Below are 19,979 nucleotides of genomic sequence, written 5' to 3'. Positions count from 1 at the left end.
TAAAAATAATAGAGATCCCCAGTACCCTCTACCAGTTTCCCCCCAGTGGTAACATCTTCCAAAACTGTGCTACAGTATCACAACAAAGATGTTGGTATTGTTACAGTCAAGATCCAGAACATTTCCATCACTACCATCACCACAAGGATCTTTCATACTGCTCTCCTATAGCCACACCCACTTCTATCCCAGTCCAACCCTCTCCTTAACCACTGACAACCACTAATCTGTTGTCCATTCCTAAATTCTGTCATTTCAAGAATGCTCTATAGGGCTTCCCTGGTGGCGCATTGGTTGAGAGTCCGCCTGCTGATGCAGGGGACACAGGTTCGTGCCCCGGTCCGGGAAGATCCCACATGCCGAGGAGAAGCTGCACCCATGAGCCATGGCCGCTGAGCCTGCGCGTCCGGAGCCTGTGCTCCGCAGCGGGAGAGGCCACAACAGTGAGAGGCCCGCGTACCGCAAGAAAAAAGAATGCTCTATAAGTGGGATCACACATTATGTAACCTTCTGGGATTGGCTCTGACAAAATTCAGCACAATTCTCTGGAGATTCATTCAGGATTTTGCATGTGTCAATACTTTGTTCCTTTTTTTATTGCTGAGTAGTGTTCTATGGTATGGAAGTACCAAAGTTTATTTACCACTTACCCATGGAAGGACATCTGGATTTTTCCCGTTTGGAACTATTGTAATAAACATTCTTTTCCAAGTTTTCGTATGAATATGAATCTTCATTTCTCCGGGATAAATGCCCAGGAGTAAAACTGCTGAGTCATATAGCGGTTGCGCCCAGGAGTAAAACTGCTGAGTCATATAGCAGTTGCATGTTTAGTTTTTTAAGAAGCTGCCGAACTGTTTTCCATAGTGGCTATATCATTTTAGAGTCTCACCAGCAATGTTTGAGTGACCCATTTTCTCTGCCTCATTGCCAGCATTTTGCGTTGTTACAATTTTTTTTTTTATTTTAACCATTCTGATAGGTCTGTGATAATCTCTCTTTGTGGTTTTGGGTTTTCCGAATGCCTAATGATATTGAACACCTTTTCATGTGCTTATTTGCTATCTGCATATGCTCTTCAGTGAAATGTCTCTTCATGTCTTTTGCCCATGTCCTAATTGGTTTGTTTCCCTTTTTCAACTATTGAGTGTTGGGAGTTCTTTATATGTTCTCCATACTCTCCTTTGTCAAATATGTGGTTGGCAAATATTTTCTCCCACTCTGTAGCTTATCCTTTTAGCCTGTTAACCGTTTTTTGCAGAGCAAAAGTTTTGAATTTTAATGAAGTCTAATTTATAGATTTTTCCTTTTATGGATTATGGTTTTGGTGTCTAGTCTAAGAACTCTTCGTCTAGCCCTAGATCCTAAAGATTTCCTCCAATTTTTTCTGAATGTTTTATAGCTTTACATTTAAGTCCATGATTCATTTGGAGTTCATTTTTGTATAAGGTGTGAGGCTTAGATTGATGTTCATTTCCCCCCCCATGGATGCCCAGTTGCTTCAGCACCATTTGTTGAAAAGGCCGTCTTTCCTCCACTAAATTGCTTTTTCACCTTGGTCAGAAATCAGTTGAGCATATTTGGGTAGGTCTATTTCTGGGTTTCCTGTTTTATTCCATTGTTCCTATGTGTATGTCCCTTTGCCAGTATCACGTGGTCTTGATTTCTGTAGCTATACAATAATTATTGAAATCTAGTGGACTTGTTTCCCCACTTTTATCTTCTTTTTCAAAGTTGTTTTAGCTATTGTACTTTCTTTGCCTTTCCATATATGTTTTAGAATAATTTTGTCTACATTTGTAAAAACCCTTGCTGGGATTTTTTTTTTTTTTTTTTTTTTTTTGTGGTACGCGGGCCTCTCACTGTTGTGGCCTCTCCCGTTGCGGAGCACAGGCTCCGGACACGCAGGCTCAGCGGCCATGGCTCACAGGCCTAGCCGCTCCGCGGCATGTGGGATCTTCCCAGACCGGGGCACGAACCCGTGTCCCCTGCATCGGCAGGTGGACTCTCAACCACTGTGCCACCAGGGAAGCCTGCCTTGCTGGGATTTTGATAGATAGAAATTGTGTTAAATCTGAACATCAATTTGGAGAAATGTACTATGTTGTGTCTTCCAATCCATGAACATGGTGTGCCTTTCCATGTAGGTTTTTTAAAATTTCTTTTATCAACATTATATAGTTTTCAGCATACGTGTCCTGAACATGTTTTGTTAGATTCACACTTCTTTCATTTTTAAAAAAATGATTATAAATGGCATTGTGTTTTTATTTTCTATGCCCATGTGTTTATTTGCTAGTATACATGAGCAAATCAGTTTTTGCATGTTCATCTTGTCAGGCATACCTTGGAGATATTGCAAGTTTAATTCCAGACCACTACAGTAAAGCAAATACTGCAATAAAGCGAGTCATATGAACTTTTTGGTTTCCTGGTGTATATAAAGGTTATGTTTACACCATACTGTAGTCTATTGGTGTGCAATAGCATTATGTCTAAAAAACTATGTAATACCTTAATTTAAAAATATTGCTAAAAAATGCTAACCATCATCTGAGCCTTCATCAGATCACTGATCACAGATCACCATAACAAATATAATCATAATGAAAGAGTTTGAAATAGTGCAAGAATTACCAAAACGTGACACAGAGACACAAAGTGAGCAAATGCTGTTGGAAAAATGGTGCCAATAGATTTGCTTGACAGAGGGTTGCCATAAACCTTCAATTTGTATAATATGCAATGTCCACAAAGCATAATATAGCAACATGCAATACAGTGAGGTACTCCTGTATTTTGTGACCTTGCCAGACTCACTTATTTGTCCCAGGAGTTTTTTCCTAAATTCCTTGGGATTTTCTATGTGGACAATCATGTCATCCAAATAGGGACAATTTTTTTCTTCCTTTTCAATCTGTATGCCTTTTTAAAAATTGAGATACAGTTAATGTACAGTATTATATAAGATACAGGTGTACAACCTAATGCTTCACAATTTTTAAAGGTTATGCTCCATTTATAGTTATTATAAAATATTGGCTATACTCACTGTGTTGTACAGTATATCCTTGTAGCTTATTTACTTTATATGTAATAGCTTATACCTCTTAATCCCTGCCTCCTATCTTGCCCCTACCCCCTTCCCTCTCCCAACTGGTTACCACTAGTTTGTTCTCTATATCTGTGAGTCTGTTTCCTTTTTGTTACATTCACTAGTTTGTTTGATTTTAGATTCCACACATAAGTGATACCGTGCAGTATTTGTCTTTCTCCGACTTATTTCACTTAGCATAATGCCCTCTACATCCATCAATCTCTATGCCTTTTATATCCATTTCTTGCTTTATTTCCCTGACTAGAACTTCAGCACTATGTTGAATAAGTGGTGAGAGCAGACATCCTTGCCTTGTTCCTGATCTCAGGGGGAAAGCATTCAGCCTTTCCATATAAAGTGTAATGTTGGTGTTGGTCTTCTGTTGATGCGCTTTATCAGATTGAGGAAGTTCCCCCTCTCTTCCTATTTTTTTGAGTTTTTATCATGAATGGGTGTTGAAATGTGTCATATGTTTTTTTGCATTGATTGATAGGACCATGTGGTTTTTCTCCTTTAGCTTATTACTGTAGTTGATTACATTGATTGATTTTTTTTAATATTGAATCAATTTCACATCTTTGGAATAAACTCCACTTGGTCATGTTATATAATTCTTTTTATATCTTGCTGAATTCTGTTTGTATTTTACATTTAAGTCCGTGATCCATTTTGAGTTACTTTTTGTAGGAGATTTTGTACAGATGTAAGAACAGTCCTGAAGAAGCTTTCCCCTTAAGAACATATTCAGGACTCAAGTTCCTGTATTCTCCTTGCATTACGTGTCAGTACTCCAGCAGTAATTTTTCATTTCTATATCATGGGGTACTTTCAAGCTGAAGTGCCCAGACTCCTTTATAAATATTAATTACAGGGTCCTGCACTCATCAAAATGAAGGGAACAAGATGCTGAAAAACTCACGTCATAGAGAATCCACAGCATACCTTTATCTTATTCTCTTTTCTATAATCCTCTTTTTTGTCCTCCTTTCCTACTTTCTACTGTGAAAACTCACTTAACTTTTTAAATTGCATTTATTAGTTTGAATAAATGAATACACTGATTGAATGGAAAAAAAAATCAACAGGTCTTTACTGAGTTCCCATTATAGGCTAAGTACTCTGCCGAGTAACTGTTGGCCACACAGGACCCGAACATCAAGGTGCTCGGAGCTTAAAGGGGAGGAAGACATATGAGCAATTGAAATGTCCAAGATGAGTGAAGAAATGCCACAGAAAGCACGGGTTATTAAGGGAACAAGAGACAGGAGCACCAGCTCTATGGGAAGTTAGTAAAGGCCTTCCAGGAGAAGTGATATTTAACCTGACACTAAGAAAATATAGGAATTTTCCGGATAGATGAAGTGAGGTGAAAGGCATTCTAGGAAGAAACGTCAGCTTGTGCGCAGACATGAAGTCATGCAATTATGTGGCACATTTGGAGAATAATAAGTAACCTGTTATGCACCTGTAATTTCTGTAAGACCAGGAATTCATGCTGTATCCTCAGCATCTGGGATGATGCCTGTAGCATAGTAAGCACTAAATAAATATTTGTTGGATGGATGGATGGATGGATGGCAGGAAGGAAACATAAATGAGACCAGGGAGATAAGAGAGGTTCAGTGAGAAAGAGCCTTGCTTAGTAAATGCCTACCATGAAGATTGAAAGAGGAATAGGAGGAGATTTTACTCATCGTCTGCTTGGGAAGAAACAACAAATACTAAAATATCTGTAATATGTTGTGAAAAAGAAAAATGACATGACGTGAAAAGTACATTAAAAGTATTATGATGGTTCAGAGGAAATAGAGGTCCATTTCAGCTGAGGGGATCAGAGAAGTTGTCTTTGGAGCTAGACTCTTTGGAGTTGCTTGTACTTGTTCTGAATTGTATGGTTCCCCCAAAAACACATACGTGAAGTTGGAGCAGAGAGTGTTGTGGCAGAAGAGCGATGTGAATTTGGAACTAGACTAGGTGGCTTTGCCTGCTCTGTCATACATTTATCAGCATTTTGTAGACAGCCACTTATCAGCCTGCACCACTTCTTGCGAGCGGAACCTGACAGGCTCCGATGTTATCTGTAGCAAACACCTTTTTCTTGTTTATGAGAGTGTCTGCGTGTGTGTTTATGCTCGCACCTGCACACCAGTGATTTGAAGGCAGCTCTTTCTACAGAGACAAGCACTCAAGGGGGATACATCAACTGAAACACAAGCTTCAATACCTTTTAAAAATGCACCTTGCTACCCACACACTTTCATTATATGCCTGCACACACACACACAGATGCACACAGAGTTCTGTAAGTAGTGGCCTGGGCAAGATTTTAGGTGACTATAGTAGATGATACTTATATTTATTTCCTCAGCTCTATCCTATACCTTAACCTTCACTTCCACCATGGCTCATCAGGTACCAGTTATATCCCCATGACCTTCTAGATTCTGTAAGGAGTTCATGTAAGAAAATGATTCATTAATTAGTCCAATACATACTTATTGATAACCACCTCTGTGCCAGGCACTATTCTAAACACTGAGGATGCAGCATGGGATAAAAAGAACCAATCCCTGCCCTCTCGGAGTTTACATCCTGGGCGGTGGGTAGAATCAACAAAAATGTGCTGTTTTAGGTGGCGTAAGTGCTAGTGAGATCAGTATAGCAGAGTAAGCAGGAGAGTGTGAGGGTTGGGTGGTCAGGAAAACAGTCTGTCCAGTAATGTGACACTTGAATAGTGACTTGAAGGAAACAATAAGCAATGGGACTGTCTGGGGCAGGAGTATTCCAGGCAGGGGGAACAACCAGAGCAAAGACCCCGAGGCAGGATTGTGTGGCCAGTGTGGCAAGAGCAGAACGGGCAAGGTGGAGAGTGGCAGGAGGTAAGGAGAGCTGTGGGATGAGGGACTGTCATACTAGGCCCACTGGCCATTGTGAGGACTTTGGCTTTTACTCTGAGTGAGACAGAAAGCCAGTGGAGACTTGGTGCAGAGAAGTGGCATGCTCTGATTTGCATCAGCACCCGTGTTGAGAATAGATTGCAGGATGAAAGCATAGAAGCAGGAAGACGACCAAATGGTGGATTCAATCAAGTGAGTTAACAGTGGAGGTGTGGAGAAGTGACCAGGTCGTAGATGTATTTTGAACTGTTTGGACCGACAGGATCTGCTGTTGGGTTAGATGTGGAATGGGAAAGAAAGGAGTTGATGATGACATCAAGATTTTTGGTCTGAGCAACTGGAAGGCTGGAGCTGCTTGTAACTGAGATGGGAAAGATTGCAGGAAGAACAGGCTTGGAGGACGTCAAGAGCTCAGTTTTGAGCACCTTAAGTTTGAGATGCCTATTAGTGAGGAGTTGAATGTAAGACTCTAGAGTTCAATAGACTGGTCTGGGTTGGAGATATAAATTTAGGAATTGCAGCAGTTAGATGCCTTGCAAAGCTGTAAAGTGGAATAAAATAACCTAGGAAGTGGGTATAGAAAGAGAAGAGTCTGAGAACCGAGCACTGGGGCGTTCTAACATTTAGAGATCAGGGAGATGAGAAGGAACTAGCACTGAGTGAGCACTGAAGCCAAGTGAAGAAGGTGCTTCGAAGAGAATGGAATAATAAACTGTTATCAGATGTTGCTGAGAGATCAAGTGAAATGCAAATGTTGCAGTCTTTAAGACCTCTGTTGAGTTATTTTAGTGGGGGGTGGGGGGAGCCGGGGGAAGGCTGATTAGACTGCTTCCAAGAAAAGAATGGGAGGAGAGGAAACAATGATTAGTACTATAGAAAACTCTTTGAGGTTTTACTGTACAGAGGAGCAGAAAACTGGGCCATTGCTGGAAGGGAATGTGGGATCAAGTCAAGCTTCTCGTTTTTTTGCTTGGTTGGGAGAAGTTGGGGTCCTGATGGGAATGATCCTAGGAGGGAGGGAAAATGCAGTGATTCCAGAGATACAGTGATGCCCACATGTAGGTGAGAGGGGATGCTCAAGTGGAAGAAGGTTGGCCTTAGACTGGGTGAACTGTCCATGCTCCCTAGTAACAAACTACGTTGCTACAAATGCAGACAGATTGGTAAATTTGGTGATGGAACATGTGTAGATTCTCTTTTGCTTGCTTGTATTTTCTCATACCAAAGAGTAGAGGTGTTGGAGGTTTAAAGAGAGGGAAGTTCGGGGCTTCCCTGGTGGCGCAGCGGTTAAGGATCCGCCTGCCAATGCAGGGGACATGGGTTTGAGCCCTGGTCCGGGAGGATCCCACATGCCGTGGAACAACTAAGCCCGTGCCTGACAACTACTGAGCCTGCGCTCTAGAGCCCGCGAGCCACAACTACTGAGCCCACGCGCCTAGAGCCTGTGCTCCGCAACAAGAGAAGCCACCTCAATGAGAAGCCCGCACACTGCAACGAAGAGTAGCCCTTGCTCGCCGCAACTAGAGAAAGCCCATGTGCAACAACGAGGACCCAATGTAACCAAAATAAATAAATAAATAAATAAATAAATAAATTTTAAAAATAAAATTAAAAAATAAAGAGAGAGAAGTTCAAAGACTGTTGCCAAAGAGCAAGAGAAAATCATGGACCAGGTAAATGTAATAGGACTGTCAGGCAGCATAAGGGCTCACTTGAATTTAAAGTGAGAGCAGCCAACGTAGTTGTATGATTTTCTCCAACGACATACAGCTGAATGGGAACAGGCAGAGTAGGATGAGCATTAGACTTAGCCAGGGGTTGTGGTTTCCCAGATAAAGGAGAGAAATGGAGAAAAAAAGCAAGGGAATGATGATAATGATGGATCACAGGAGCAAGTTAGGTAGGGAAGGAAGTGAGGACAGGGATAGAAGGTGAGAGTGCAAGGTGGCAGGATTAACGGAGTGAAGGTCCCAGTAGGATGTAACGAATTGTGATGACGGTCTGATCCTTGGCATTTGCAGTGCTTTAGGGTTGTACACATAGTGCTTTGTGTGTGTTTGCATAGTATAAACCCTATAAGGTAGGTAGGACAGGCAGTGGTGATGTTGACTCTCATGCTATAGATGAAGCAGGATCCAAAGAAGTAAATGACTTTATCTAAAAATCACACATTAAGTCAGTGGTAAAGCATAGACTCAACCCAAGCCTCTGTTTTATATGTGATGTCTTTCTACCACTTTGTGTGGTGTCTGCTCACAGATTACTCAGTCTCATTGAAGAGATGGAACGTAGAAGACAACATCAGGGAATATGTAATCTAGTGTTAAATTCTATAGTATGACAGGATGTGAGGAGTTTATTCATTCAGTAATGTATATTGAGTACTTAGTGTGTGCAGGGCTCTATTATAAGTACTAGGGATATAGCAGTGAATGAGATGGGGAAATCCTGAAGTTATGCTTCAGAGAAGTTTTAGAAGGGTTTCTATGTGATTTTTCCAAGGCATCATGATTTGGTAAAAAGCACAGTGTACTGAAAGTTAGGAAACTTGTTTCTCTGCTACTTGCTGTGTGTGACATTGTTGCTTCAACTCACCATGTCTTATTGGGGGACCCCATCCATAAACTGAGATGTTACAGTTTTGCAAGTCCCACCCTGACTAAAAGGTGCATCTGAGTCTGTATTCTACCTTAATGGAATAATTGCTCTAAAGTGTTTTAGTCCTCATCAGATTTCCTGACCTAAAAAGTGGGAATGCCACATCTCTTCTCATAGTGATAAGACCCTGTTTCCATAGTGAAATGCTGCACTAACACGCATTCTAGTCATCCTTCATTTTTGAAACTCTGGGGAAATAAGAAACGGAGATAGAGGCTCCGTGCTCAGCCTGCAGGTGCAACAGTCCCCACCCTTAACCTGGTGACATCTGAGGACCTGTGAAAAGCTTTGAAGTAACTAATGACTTTCCACCCTCTTCTTACTCCTTCCTGTTCAGGCCTGGAAGAAACGCTGGTTTATCCTGCGGAGTGGGCGGATGAGCGGTGACCCAGATGTTCTGGAATACTACAAGAATGATCACTCCAAGAAGCCCCTGCGCATCATCAACCTGAACTTCTGCGAGCAGGTGGATGCAGGCCTGACCTTCAACAAGAAGGAGCTGCAGGATAGTTTTGTGTTTGACATCAAGACCAGCGAGCGCACCTTTTACCTGGTGGCCGAGACGGAGGAGGACATGAATAAGTGGGTCCAGAGCATCTGCCAGATCTGTGGCTTCAATCAGGCTGAGGAGAGCACAGGTATGGGAACAAACACGGATCTTTCTCAGAAGGGGCCAGGCACTTCCTGGGAGGGGCTGGGCAGCTGGGGCTAGGATGATGGCCCTCATATTCCTTGAACCAGGAGAACAACCTGTAGCTAAAGGCTTTCCTCTGGGGCAGAGGAGTAGTAGGCAAAGGGTAAGAGTGTGAAGGGGTAGCCAAATATAGAGGGCCTCCTAGAACTACATATGCTCAAGTGGGAAACAGATATGTTGGGGTTATGATGAAGCTCGAGGTACTTGATGGTGTTTCTTCACCATCAGCTCAGCTCTCTAGCTCTTTGTGCCCTGTTAACTGTCAGCCATCCCATGGGCAACTCACACCTTTATCCCTTCTCTGATGCATCTCTGTCCGTTCCTGCCATCTATTTCAGACCATCCTGCACAGTTATCCTTGCCACTTTTTTTTGGCAGGGGGAGGTTTGGGACCCCTTGTGATTATTATTGATGTATAATCCAGTGTTCATTATATTTACTTGGGAAGGGACAGTCAAGAGGGGGAAATTCTGATTTGTGTTGGGTTTTGTTAACCTTCAAAAAAAAAAGGTAGCTCAACTTTTCAAAATAAAAGTTTTAAATTGCAGAAACGCTCTTTGACATTTGTTGGGGCTCATCCTCAACTCTGGGATGATTGAGGAGTAGGGTTTTTTTGAGGCAGATGGAGACCCTAAATTAGTAGTTTCCTGAGCCTGGTTACATATCAGAAGTAGAAGAACATTTTTTAAATGCTGATGCCAAGGACCCGTATCAAATCAGTTAACCAAGAACCTCAGGGGTGGGACCTAGGCATTAGTGTCTTTTGAAAACTTCATTCTAAGTAGCAAGGGTCTGGGGCTCAGCATCCGTTTTCTGCACATAAATGAAGGCCTCATACAGTCTCTGATTCATATACCTGTTTTCTAAATTTTTTACAGCCCTTTAAAACAAAAACCATTCCTAGCTCATCAGCAACATCGTCCTCATCTGGGAATCTGTTAGAAATGCAAATTCTTGGGCCCCACTCCAGACTTACTGAATCAGAAACTCTGGGCGTGGAGCCCAGCAATCTGTGTTTTGATCAGCCTGCCAGGTGATCTGATGCACAGTTAAGTTTGAGAACCGCTGGTTTAGATTCTTGCTGCTCAGAGTGGGGTTTGTGGACCAGCAGCGTCAACCTCTCCTGGGAACTTGTTAGAAATGCAGAAGGCTTCCACCCAGACTTACAGAATCAGAATCTGCATATCTTTAAAACTTCTTATTCTGAAATAATGTTACAATTACAGAAGAGTTGCAAAAATTGTACAGCAAGTTCCCATATGTCTTTCATTCAGCTTTCCCTGATGTTAACATCTTGCTTAACCAGGTATAGTGGTCAAAACTGAGCAGTTAACATTGATTGGTACAGTACTATTCACTGCAGTGTATTGGGATTTCACCTGTTTTTCACCAGTGTCTTTATTCTGTTCAGGATTCAATCCAGGATAGCACATTAGATTTGGTGGTTCTGTCTCCAGGGCTCCTCCAATCTGTGATGACAGTTCCTCAGTCTGTCTTGTCTTGTTTGACCTTGACACTTTTAAAGCGTACTGGTTAGGGGGCTTCCCTGGTGGTGCAGTGGTTGAGAGTCCGCCTGCCGATGCAGGGGACACGGGTTCGTGCCCTGGTCCGGGAGGATCCCACATGCCACAGAGTGGCTGGGCCCGTGAGCCATGGCCACTGAGCCTGCATGTCCGGAGCCTGTGCTCCGTAGCGGGAGAGGCCGCAACAGTGAGAGGCCTGCGTACTGCAAAAAAAAAAAAAAAAAAAAAGTACTGGTTAGGTATTTTGTAGAATGTCCCTCCATTTGGTGTTTTCTCATGATTAGATTGAAGTTTTGGGGAGACTTCCACAGAGGTGATGTGCCTTTTTCTGCACATTGTATCAGGGGGCACATGGTGTCAATACGTCTTATTACTGGTCATGTTAACCTTGATCACTTGATTAAGGTAGTATCTGCCAAGTTCCTCCACTGTAAAACTACTATCTTTGCTTTTGTAATTAATAAATAGTTTGGAGGAAATACTTTAATCATGTGCAAATATCCAATTCTCCTTAAACTTTTGTGCACTAATTTTAGCATTTATCAGTGGATCGTGCTTACAACCATTATTACTGTGGTATTCTAGTGAATTTTTCTATTTCCCTCAGAATCCACATTTTATTAAGATCCCTAGGTGATTTGTATGCACGTTAAAGTTTGAGAAGCTCTGGTCTGGATTATTTGTCCACAAACCTGGTGCCTCATCAGAATCACCCTAAAAACTTTTATCTAACTTACAGGTACTAATTCAGTAGATCTGGCTTAGGGCTGAGGAATCAATAGTGTTAAGAGATTCCTCCTATAGAATGGGAGGAATTATTTCCAAATCATATCTGATGAGGGTCTAGTATCTAGAATATAAGAAGAATTCTTACAACTCAATAACAACAAGAAAAAGACAAATGACCTCATTTAAAATTGGGCGAAGGATCTGAATAGACATTTCTCCAGAGAAGATGTACAAATGACCAGTAAGCCCATGGAAAGATGTTGAACATCATTAATCATTAGGAAGATGCAAAGCAATACCACTAGCACTTCACACCCACTAGGATGGCTGCAATCAATATATGGACAATGATAACTGTTGGCAAGAATGTGGAGAAACATACATTGCCCATACATTCCACCTCATACATTGCTGGTGGGAAAGTAAAATGGTACAGCTACTGGAGAACACAGTGTGTCAGTTTTTTAAAACCTTAAACCTATGATCCAGCAATTCCACTCCTAGGCATATACTCAAGAGAAATGAAAATATGTTCACACAAAAATTTATAGACGAATGTTCATAGAAACGCTATTCATAATAACCAAAATGTGGGCACAACCCAAACGTCCATTAATGAATAAACAAGATGTACGTGTAGCGGAGTGCATGTGTAGTGAGCACTTTTAAGATCTGCTCTCTTAGCAACTTTCAAGTCTACATTTGTTACAGTATTGTTAACTACAGTCACCATGCTGTATATTACATCCCTAGGATTTATTCATTTTATAACTGGAAGTTTGTGCCCTTTGATCCTTACGCATTTCCCCTGCCCCACCCTTGCCCCTGAAAACCACCAATCTATTCTCTGTTTCTATGAGTCTGGTTAGTTTAGATTCTGCATGTAAGTGAGACTATACAGTTTTTGTCCTTCTCTGTCTGACTTATTTCACTTAGTGTAATGGCCTGAAGGTTCATCCATGTTGTCACAAATGGCAGGATTACCTTCATCTTATGGCTGAATTATATATAATATATATATATACACACACACACACACACACACACACACTATATACGTGTGTGTGTGTGTCTATAGAATGTGTGTGTGTGTGTGTATATATATATATATATAAATAATGTGATTTTTTAAATATATAGTCACATTTTCTTTATCCATTCATTCTTCAGTGGACCTTTAGGTTGTTTCCATGTCATGCCTACTGTAAGTAATGCTGAAATGAACATGAGGGAGCAGATATCTCTTCCAGATAGTATATTCAATTCCTTCAGTGATATATCCAGAAGTGGCATTGCTGGGTCATATGGTAGTTCTATTTTTAACTTTTTGAATAAATTCCATACTGTTTTGCATAGTGGCTGTACCGATTTATATTCCTACCTACAGTGCACAAGGGTTCCCTTTTCTCCACATCTTTGCTCACACTTACCTCATATCTTTTTGACAATAGCCATTTAACAGGTGTGAAGTGATATCTCATTGTGGTTTTGATTTGATTTACATTCCCCTGATGATTAGTGATGTTGAGCACCTTTTCAGGTAGCTGTTTGCCATTTGAATATCTTCTTTGGAAAAAGGTCTGTTCAGGTTCTTTGCCCATTTTTTAATCAGGTTATTTGAGTTTTTGCTATTGAGTTATATGAGTTCCTTATATATTTTTGATATTAATCCCTTATCAGACATGAAGTTTGCAAATATTTTCTCCCATTCCTTAGGTTGCCTTTTCATTTTATTGATTGTTTCTTTTGCTGTGCAGAAGCTTTTTAGTTTAATGTAGTCCCACTTATTTACTTTTGCCTTTCTTGCTTGTGCTTTTGGTGTTATATCCAAAAAATCATTGCCAAGACCAGTGTCAAAGAACTTTTCCTCTGTGTTTTCTTTTAGGATTTTTATGGTTTCAGGTCTTACATCTTTTATGCATTTCAAGTTAATTTTTATGCATTGTGTAAGGTAGGGTTTTTTTGTTTGTTTTGTTTTATTTATTTTGGGCTGCATTGGGTCTTTGTTGTTGCATGCGGGCTTTCTCTAGTTGCGGTGAGAGGGGGCTACTCTTTGTTGCGGTGCACAGGCTTCTCATTGTGGTGGCTTCTCTTGTTGTGGAACATGGGCTCTAGGCTCACAGGCTTCAGTAGTTGTGGCATGCAGGCTCAGTAGTTGTGGCTTGCAGGCTCTAGAGCGCAGGCTCAGTAGTTGCGGCATGCAGGCTTAGTAGCTCCACAGCATGTGGAATCTTCCTGGCCAGGGCTCGAGCCCATGTTCCCTGCATCAGCAGGCAGATTTTTAACCACTGCACCACCAGGGAAGTCCTAAGATAGGGTTTTTGTTTGTTTGTTATTTTAACATCTTTATTAGAGTATAATTGCTTTATGATGGTGTGTTAGTTTCTGCTTTATAACAAAGTGAAGCAGCTATACATATACATATATCCCCATATCCCCTCCCTCTTGCGTCTCCCTCCCACCCTCCCTATCCCACCCCTCTAGGCGGTCACAAAGCACCGAGCTGATCTCCCTGTGCTATGTGGCTGCTTCCCACTAGCTATCTATTTTGGTAGTATATATAAGTCCATGCCACTCTCTCACTTTGTCCCAGCTTACCTTTCCCCCTCCCTGTGTCCTCAAGTCCATTCTCTACATCTGCGTCTTTATTCCTGTCCTGCCCCTAGGTTCTTCATAACCTTTTTTTTTCTTTAGATTCCATATGTATGTGTTAGCATACGGTATTTGCTTTTCTCTTTCTGACTTACTTCACTCTGTATGACAGACTCTAGGTCCATCCACCTCACTACAAATAACTCAATTTTGTTTCTTTTTATGGCTGAGTAATATTCCATTGTATATATGTGCCACATCTTCTTTATCCATTCATCTGTTGATGGACACTTAGGTTGCTTCCATGTCCTGGCTATTGTAAATAGAGCTGCAGTGAACATTGTGGTACATGACTCTATTTGAATTATGGTCTTCTCAGGGTATATGCCCAGTAATGGGATTGCTGAGTTGTATGGTAGTTCTTTTTTTAGTTTTAAAGAACCTCCATACTGTTCTCCATAGTGGTTGTACCAAGATAGGGTTTTAATTCCATTCTTTTGCATGTGAATATCCAGTTTTCCCAACATCACTTTTTAAATTTATTTATTTAGGCTCCACTGGGTCATAGTTGTGGCATGCGGGATCTTTTAGTTGCAGCGTGTGGACTTCTCAGTTGCAGCATGGGGGCTCTTAGTTGCGGCATGCATGCAGGATCTAGTTCCCCAACCAGGGATTGAACTCAGGCCCCCTGCACTGGGAGTGTGGAGTCCTACCCACTGGAACATCAGGGAAGTCCCCCAACACAGTTTATTGAAAAGACTTTTCTCCTTTGAGTATTTTTGGCTCCCTTGTCAAATAATGACCATATATTGGGGCTCTCTATTCTGTTCCTTTGGTCTATGTGTCTGTTTTTCTGCCAGTACCATACTGTTTTGATTACTATAGCTTTGTAATATACTTTGACATCAGGGAGTGTGATGCTTCCAACTTTGTTCTTCTTTCTCCAGATTGCTTTGGCTATTTGGCATCTTTTGTGGTTTCATATGAATTTTAGGTTTTTTTTTTTCTATTTCTGTAAAAATGCCATTGGAATCTTGATAGGAATTGCACTGAATGTATAGATGGTTTTGAATAGTATGGACATTTTAACAATGTAAATTCTTCAAATCCATGAACACAAGATATCTTTCCACTTATTTGTGTTGAAGTTCTTAATTTTTGATCATGGAGCCCTGCATTTTCAGTTTGTACTGAGCTCTGCAAATTATGTAGCTGATTGTGCCTGGGCTAGATGTCCTGCCCTAGGAATTATGTGATCTTCCTTGAGGAAGGATTATGAGCCCCCATTTTACTCTTAAGTTCTTTGGTATAATTTTTGCTTCCTGTGTGGACTTTTTTGTTTTCCCCCCCAAATCTTTGTTATTTTAGGCTTTATGGATTTTGTTTTTGTTTTTCATTTTATTTTATTCCTGATAAAGAAATAAAATACTCATGCAAAAAAAAAGAACAAAATAAGAAAGAAATGTTTAAAAAGTGGGAGAAAGAACCCATAGACCCCCTAGTCTCAACGCTTTCATAAATGTGAGAAATAAGTCCAAGGAATACGTCAGCTTTTTAGGAAATAGGTATAATGGGGTGGAGGAGGAACCAGAAAGCAAATTGCTTTTAAGGACTATTCCCTTGTGGGATTAGAGGTGTCCCTACCAAGAAAAACATATCCTTGAGATGTAGCAAAAATTACTCTTGGTGCAAATATCTTTTTTTAAAAATCACATATTTAAAAAATAGTTATTTTCTGAATCCCTACTTTTACTATATAGAATTTAAGTATAATTCAAATTCAGATATGTAGAACTACATCATCTGGGCTTGCTTTCTTTGGTGGGAATATTTATTCATTCATACATTGTTCATTTACTCATTCATTCATCAAATCTTCATGGAGCACTCATTCTGTGAGAGTCCCTATCATAATCACTGAGGCTACAGACTGTAAAGATGAACCATAGAGTTCCAGCCCTCAGACATCATAGTCTAGTGGAGGGGACAGACATAACCAGACAGTCACAGGGAAATTCTGTAACAGAGGCATCACCAAGGATGGAAGCACCAGCCCATGCACCACCGTCTCAGTGAGGGAAGAAAAGGAGGGGAAGTATTAAGGGGGTGACAAATAATCAAGTCAGTATTTTTCAACAGCTTTGTCTATTAAACAGTATATTCCCTTTAACTTTTAACTTCTTTTTTAAGGGATTATTTTATTAGATGTCTAGTAGTTTAATTACCAGAGCAAGGGTATTATTTGTCTCTGATAGAGGTTTAGGATTTTTTGTGAGATCTTTCTGATGAAGACAAATGGCCTTTTCTTCCCTCTCATAGGAGAATCTGGTATGTAAAAAGATTCAGCCACATAATAGGTTATGTTGTAATTTAGAAGCTGTCTTGAAAGTATATATATTATATCTATAAAACCCTCAGGTAAGGAATGAGAGATTAATCACCCAAGTCAGTGTTTCTTTTCACTGAGAATCAGGATCTGAGGGAAAGCAGGAAGGAAGTTAACATTTGACTACCTCCTTTTGCTTAAGTACTTTATTTCATTTAATCACTTTTATCAACTGTTTCTGTTTTTTTCAAATAAAGAAACTGAGTGTTTCTTCCCTGTCTAGCACTCCAGGACTAAAACTCTTCTCTGAACCCAGCCTTGGCTGGGTTCAGATGGGCTATCCAACTCTCATCTGCCTGAGATTCTTCCTAAATACAACTGCTGCTCTCCTTTTTCTGAGGCTTGCTGAGAACAATCCAATCACCTGGGTGTTAGCGTCGGCACCTGCCTTATGTGAGGAGCATCCTGTACTGATATCTCACCTTCAGTGGCCACAAAAGGAAATTATAGGAGCTGTGTATTGAGCATCTACTCTATGTAAAATAAGGACTTTACATAAATTCTCACTAAAAATTCATAGTCATCCTCTGAGGTAGCAACAATTTTGACTCAAGGTCACACACAGCTAGAAAATGGTGGAGCCAGGATTCTAGTCTAACCCAGGTCTGACTGTGCATTATAATATGCTGTCTCTTTGTCCTGGACCTCCTGGAATATGAAAATCTGCCAGAACCAAGCCCCGATAGTTTCGCCCCTGTGGACACCACGTATTAGATTGGAAGCACTCCTTGACCCCTTCCACCAGAGTCCTACAGCTGGCTCAGTTTTCCCTCCTCACCAACCCATATTGCTGAAATCCTTGGGCTCGAATATTCCAAGAATTTAGTAACTTCTAGAGCTTTCATCCAGCCATTAGGCTGGATTGGTGAGTCTGTAGGCTGGGGACGAGGAAGCCTGAACTCACATCACAACTCTGGGGTGATGTGAACAAGTCACTTGATTGAGGTCTTAGTTTCCTTTCTTCAAAGAGAGAGAAAAATCCTCTTTTCACTCAGTAATTCTGCTTCTCTATGGGTTCATCAACGCAGACCTTAGACCACTGGCAGCCCCTCAAGTTTCATATTTCCCAAAGGAATATTCACACTGTATTCTATGTAGAGGTATCTGCTGGAGCTGTGCAGTCCATACCCCTGCTTGCTGTTGGTCCTGTAGAAATTTCTTCCCATGGGGAGCTTCCTTCAAGCAGATACTCCTTCTTTCCTTTCTTTTTTTAAAAGAGTTGTGATGGGACCCGTAAAAAAAAAAACTTGTGTTTTTCACTTTTAGCTGGAAGCGGTTCTATAGCAGATGGAGTCTTTTTTTAATCCTTCTTGCCACCCCCGGCTTCTTCTTTCTGCTGCCACTCTCCAATTTCTCACGTATTCCAGCCAAAAATGCCTAGGATAAAACCTGTCTAGGATCAAGACCAGACCAGGAGTGACACTGAGTTTGAATATCGACACAAGGGTGGAAGAAACAGCCTCCTGATAGAGAACTCTTTCCAAAAGGAAACCGGGCACGATGCTCAGAAAGGAAAAGCAATTCTAAGAATGAATATCAAGATTTCATATCACATACATGGAGTTTGCTTGTTGTTTGTTTGGGGGTGGGGGTGGGGGTGTGTACATGTACGCACAGGCAACAGTAAGAACCCCGCCTTCCTCTGGGAATCAAAACAGCCTTCAGTCCCCCACGTCAGGGGGCAGAAAGCTGCTCTGAGCTGTGTTTACGAGCAGGCGGGTCCAAGTCCTCACACTTGTGGCCCTGTCGTGGGCAGCTGTCCCTGACCAGATGTACCACACATAAAAAGAAGCAGCTCCCAGCACAGAGTGTGGATGAATGATTCATGGGCTCAGGAGTCATCCACTGTTAGGGAAGCCCTCACCCCTTTGAATCCTCCAAGCTGAGGGCTTCTCCTTCCCACTCATCCCCTCCCTCCTCCCTCTCTTCCGTAGCTGGTCCAGGACCTGCACAGTCCCTTACTCTCACGTGCACTCTGAAAGGCACCCTAGCTGCTGCTGTTTATTTGCTCTAGGATGTTGAATAAGTAACTCTGTCTCTTTGAGGTGTTATCATCTGTAAAATGGAGATTATGCTCCCTTGCAGAGGGGTTGGGAGGAAGCTGGGAAAATGTATAGGCGCACAGTGTGAACAGTAGCTGCTTCTTTCACTGCTTTCCATGTCGTACTTTTGGTGAAAATGATGATTTTTATATCTGGAGGTCAAGATGAACAGGATATGATTTAAGTATCTGGTGTTTTTAGAGAACTTTACAGTCTACACAACACTTACGCAGTCTCCTTTGCATATAAAGAAACAAAATAAGCTAGGCAAGGCTGCTAGCGCTATTCCTATTGCACAAATAAGGAAGCTAAAGTTGAAAGGCACTGACATTGCCAGAAAGCAGTGTTGCCGGATCTAGCATCCAAGGCTTTTAACTCCACCCTAGGGCTGTATGCTCTAACTCCTTCTCACTTCTCCGAACCCCTTTTCACAGACCTGTTTATTGTGGTTGCTTGTAAATCACAAAACAGCCAGCAAAGAGGAGAAGCAAGAAGTTGATCACTGAGAACTAAACATTTGGAGAGTAAAGTGCTGTCTATACATTAACGTTAATCTCGGACGGCTAAATCAGCAAGATAACATGATCCATCTCAGAGTAGCCAACAAACTACTGTGAACTACAGCTCAGGGAGTTTAGGTCACCAGAGCCCCGTTTGCAGCTCTTGAAGATTTTGAAATTAAGGCCAGAGCCTCCTCCATATCCTGTCTATTATTGTAGCTTTTTTCCTTCTTGAACTCCCTGGCAGGAATTTCACAGTAGTTGCATGACTAACTCTATAGAAAGATGACCTCCCAGAGTTCCAACCGACTGTTCTTTATCTGTTCCCCACCATTTCTCTACTAAAATTGTGGGTGAGACTGCCCCCTACTTTAAATATTTTGTGAATATTTACACTTCTAGTAATCTGTGAATTTCCCCAGTAACTCAACAGCAGAATTATTTTAAGTCCTGGTTCCCTTCCAGGACGAAACTATACCCACAGGTATGCGTTTGGGGACATCTTCAGCCCCCAGTGGAGGAATGTTATCAGGGTCTTCAAACAGCTCCTTCCTCTCCAGAGAGAATGATTGGTGCCTTAAAGGTCAGGACCCCTTATTCCAGCTGGACTTCTCACAGCAGGGAGGGCCGTAGTGGAGACAGGCAGTCCACTCAGGTACCTTCTGGTGACCTTGGTCCCTTCCCCCACTACCCTGACGCAGTGAGTGGGAGTGCCGGGGAGAAGCTGGGAGTGGAGGACAGTGGGGACGAGAGAGACCTTTCTAGGAGACCTGACCCTTTCTCTCTTCTCATTCCTGGGAGGAACTTTTCCTCCCTTGTTCCCTCCCCTACCTTTTGTTTTCTGGGTTTTTTTTTTTTAAC

The 19,979-nt window shown here is 41.5% G+C and overlaps 1 protein-coding gene across 1 annotated transcript in view; it reads left to right on the top strand.

Annotated features, from left to right (window-relative positions):
• The window catches only part of GAB2 (GRB2 associated binding protein 2), a 174,967-nt gene that overhangs the window by 112,108 nt on the left and 42,880 nt on the right, over window positions 1-19,979 (top strand). Inside the window, exon 2 of the mRNA XM_030835962.3 lies at window positions 8,990-9,290. Coding sequence (XP_030691822.1) covers window positions 8,990-9,290 — 301 coding nt within the window. The remainder of the gene's footprint in view (window positions 1-8,989; window positions 9,291-19,979) is intronic.

The sequence above is a fragment of the Globicephala melas genome, chromosome 8, assembly GCF_963455315.2.
Source record: "Globicephala melas chromosome 8, mGloMel1.2, whole genome shotgun sequence".
In the NCBI taxonomy this organism is placed as follows: domain Eukaryota; kingdom Metazoa; phylum Chordata; class Mammalia; order Artiodactyla; family Delphinidae; genus Globicephala; species Globicephala melas.
The sequence above is the reverse complement of the archived record's forward strand: the minus strand, read 5'-3'. Positions and strand labels throughout refer to the sequence as shown.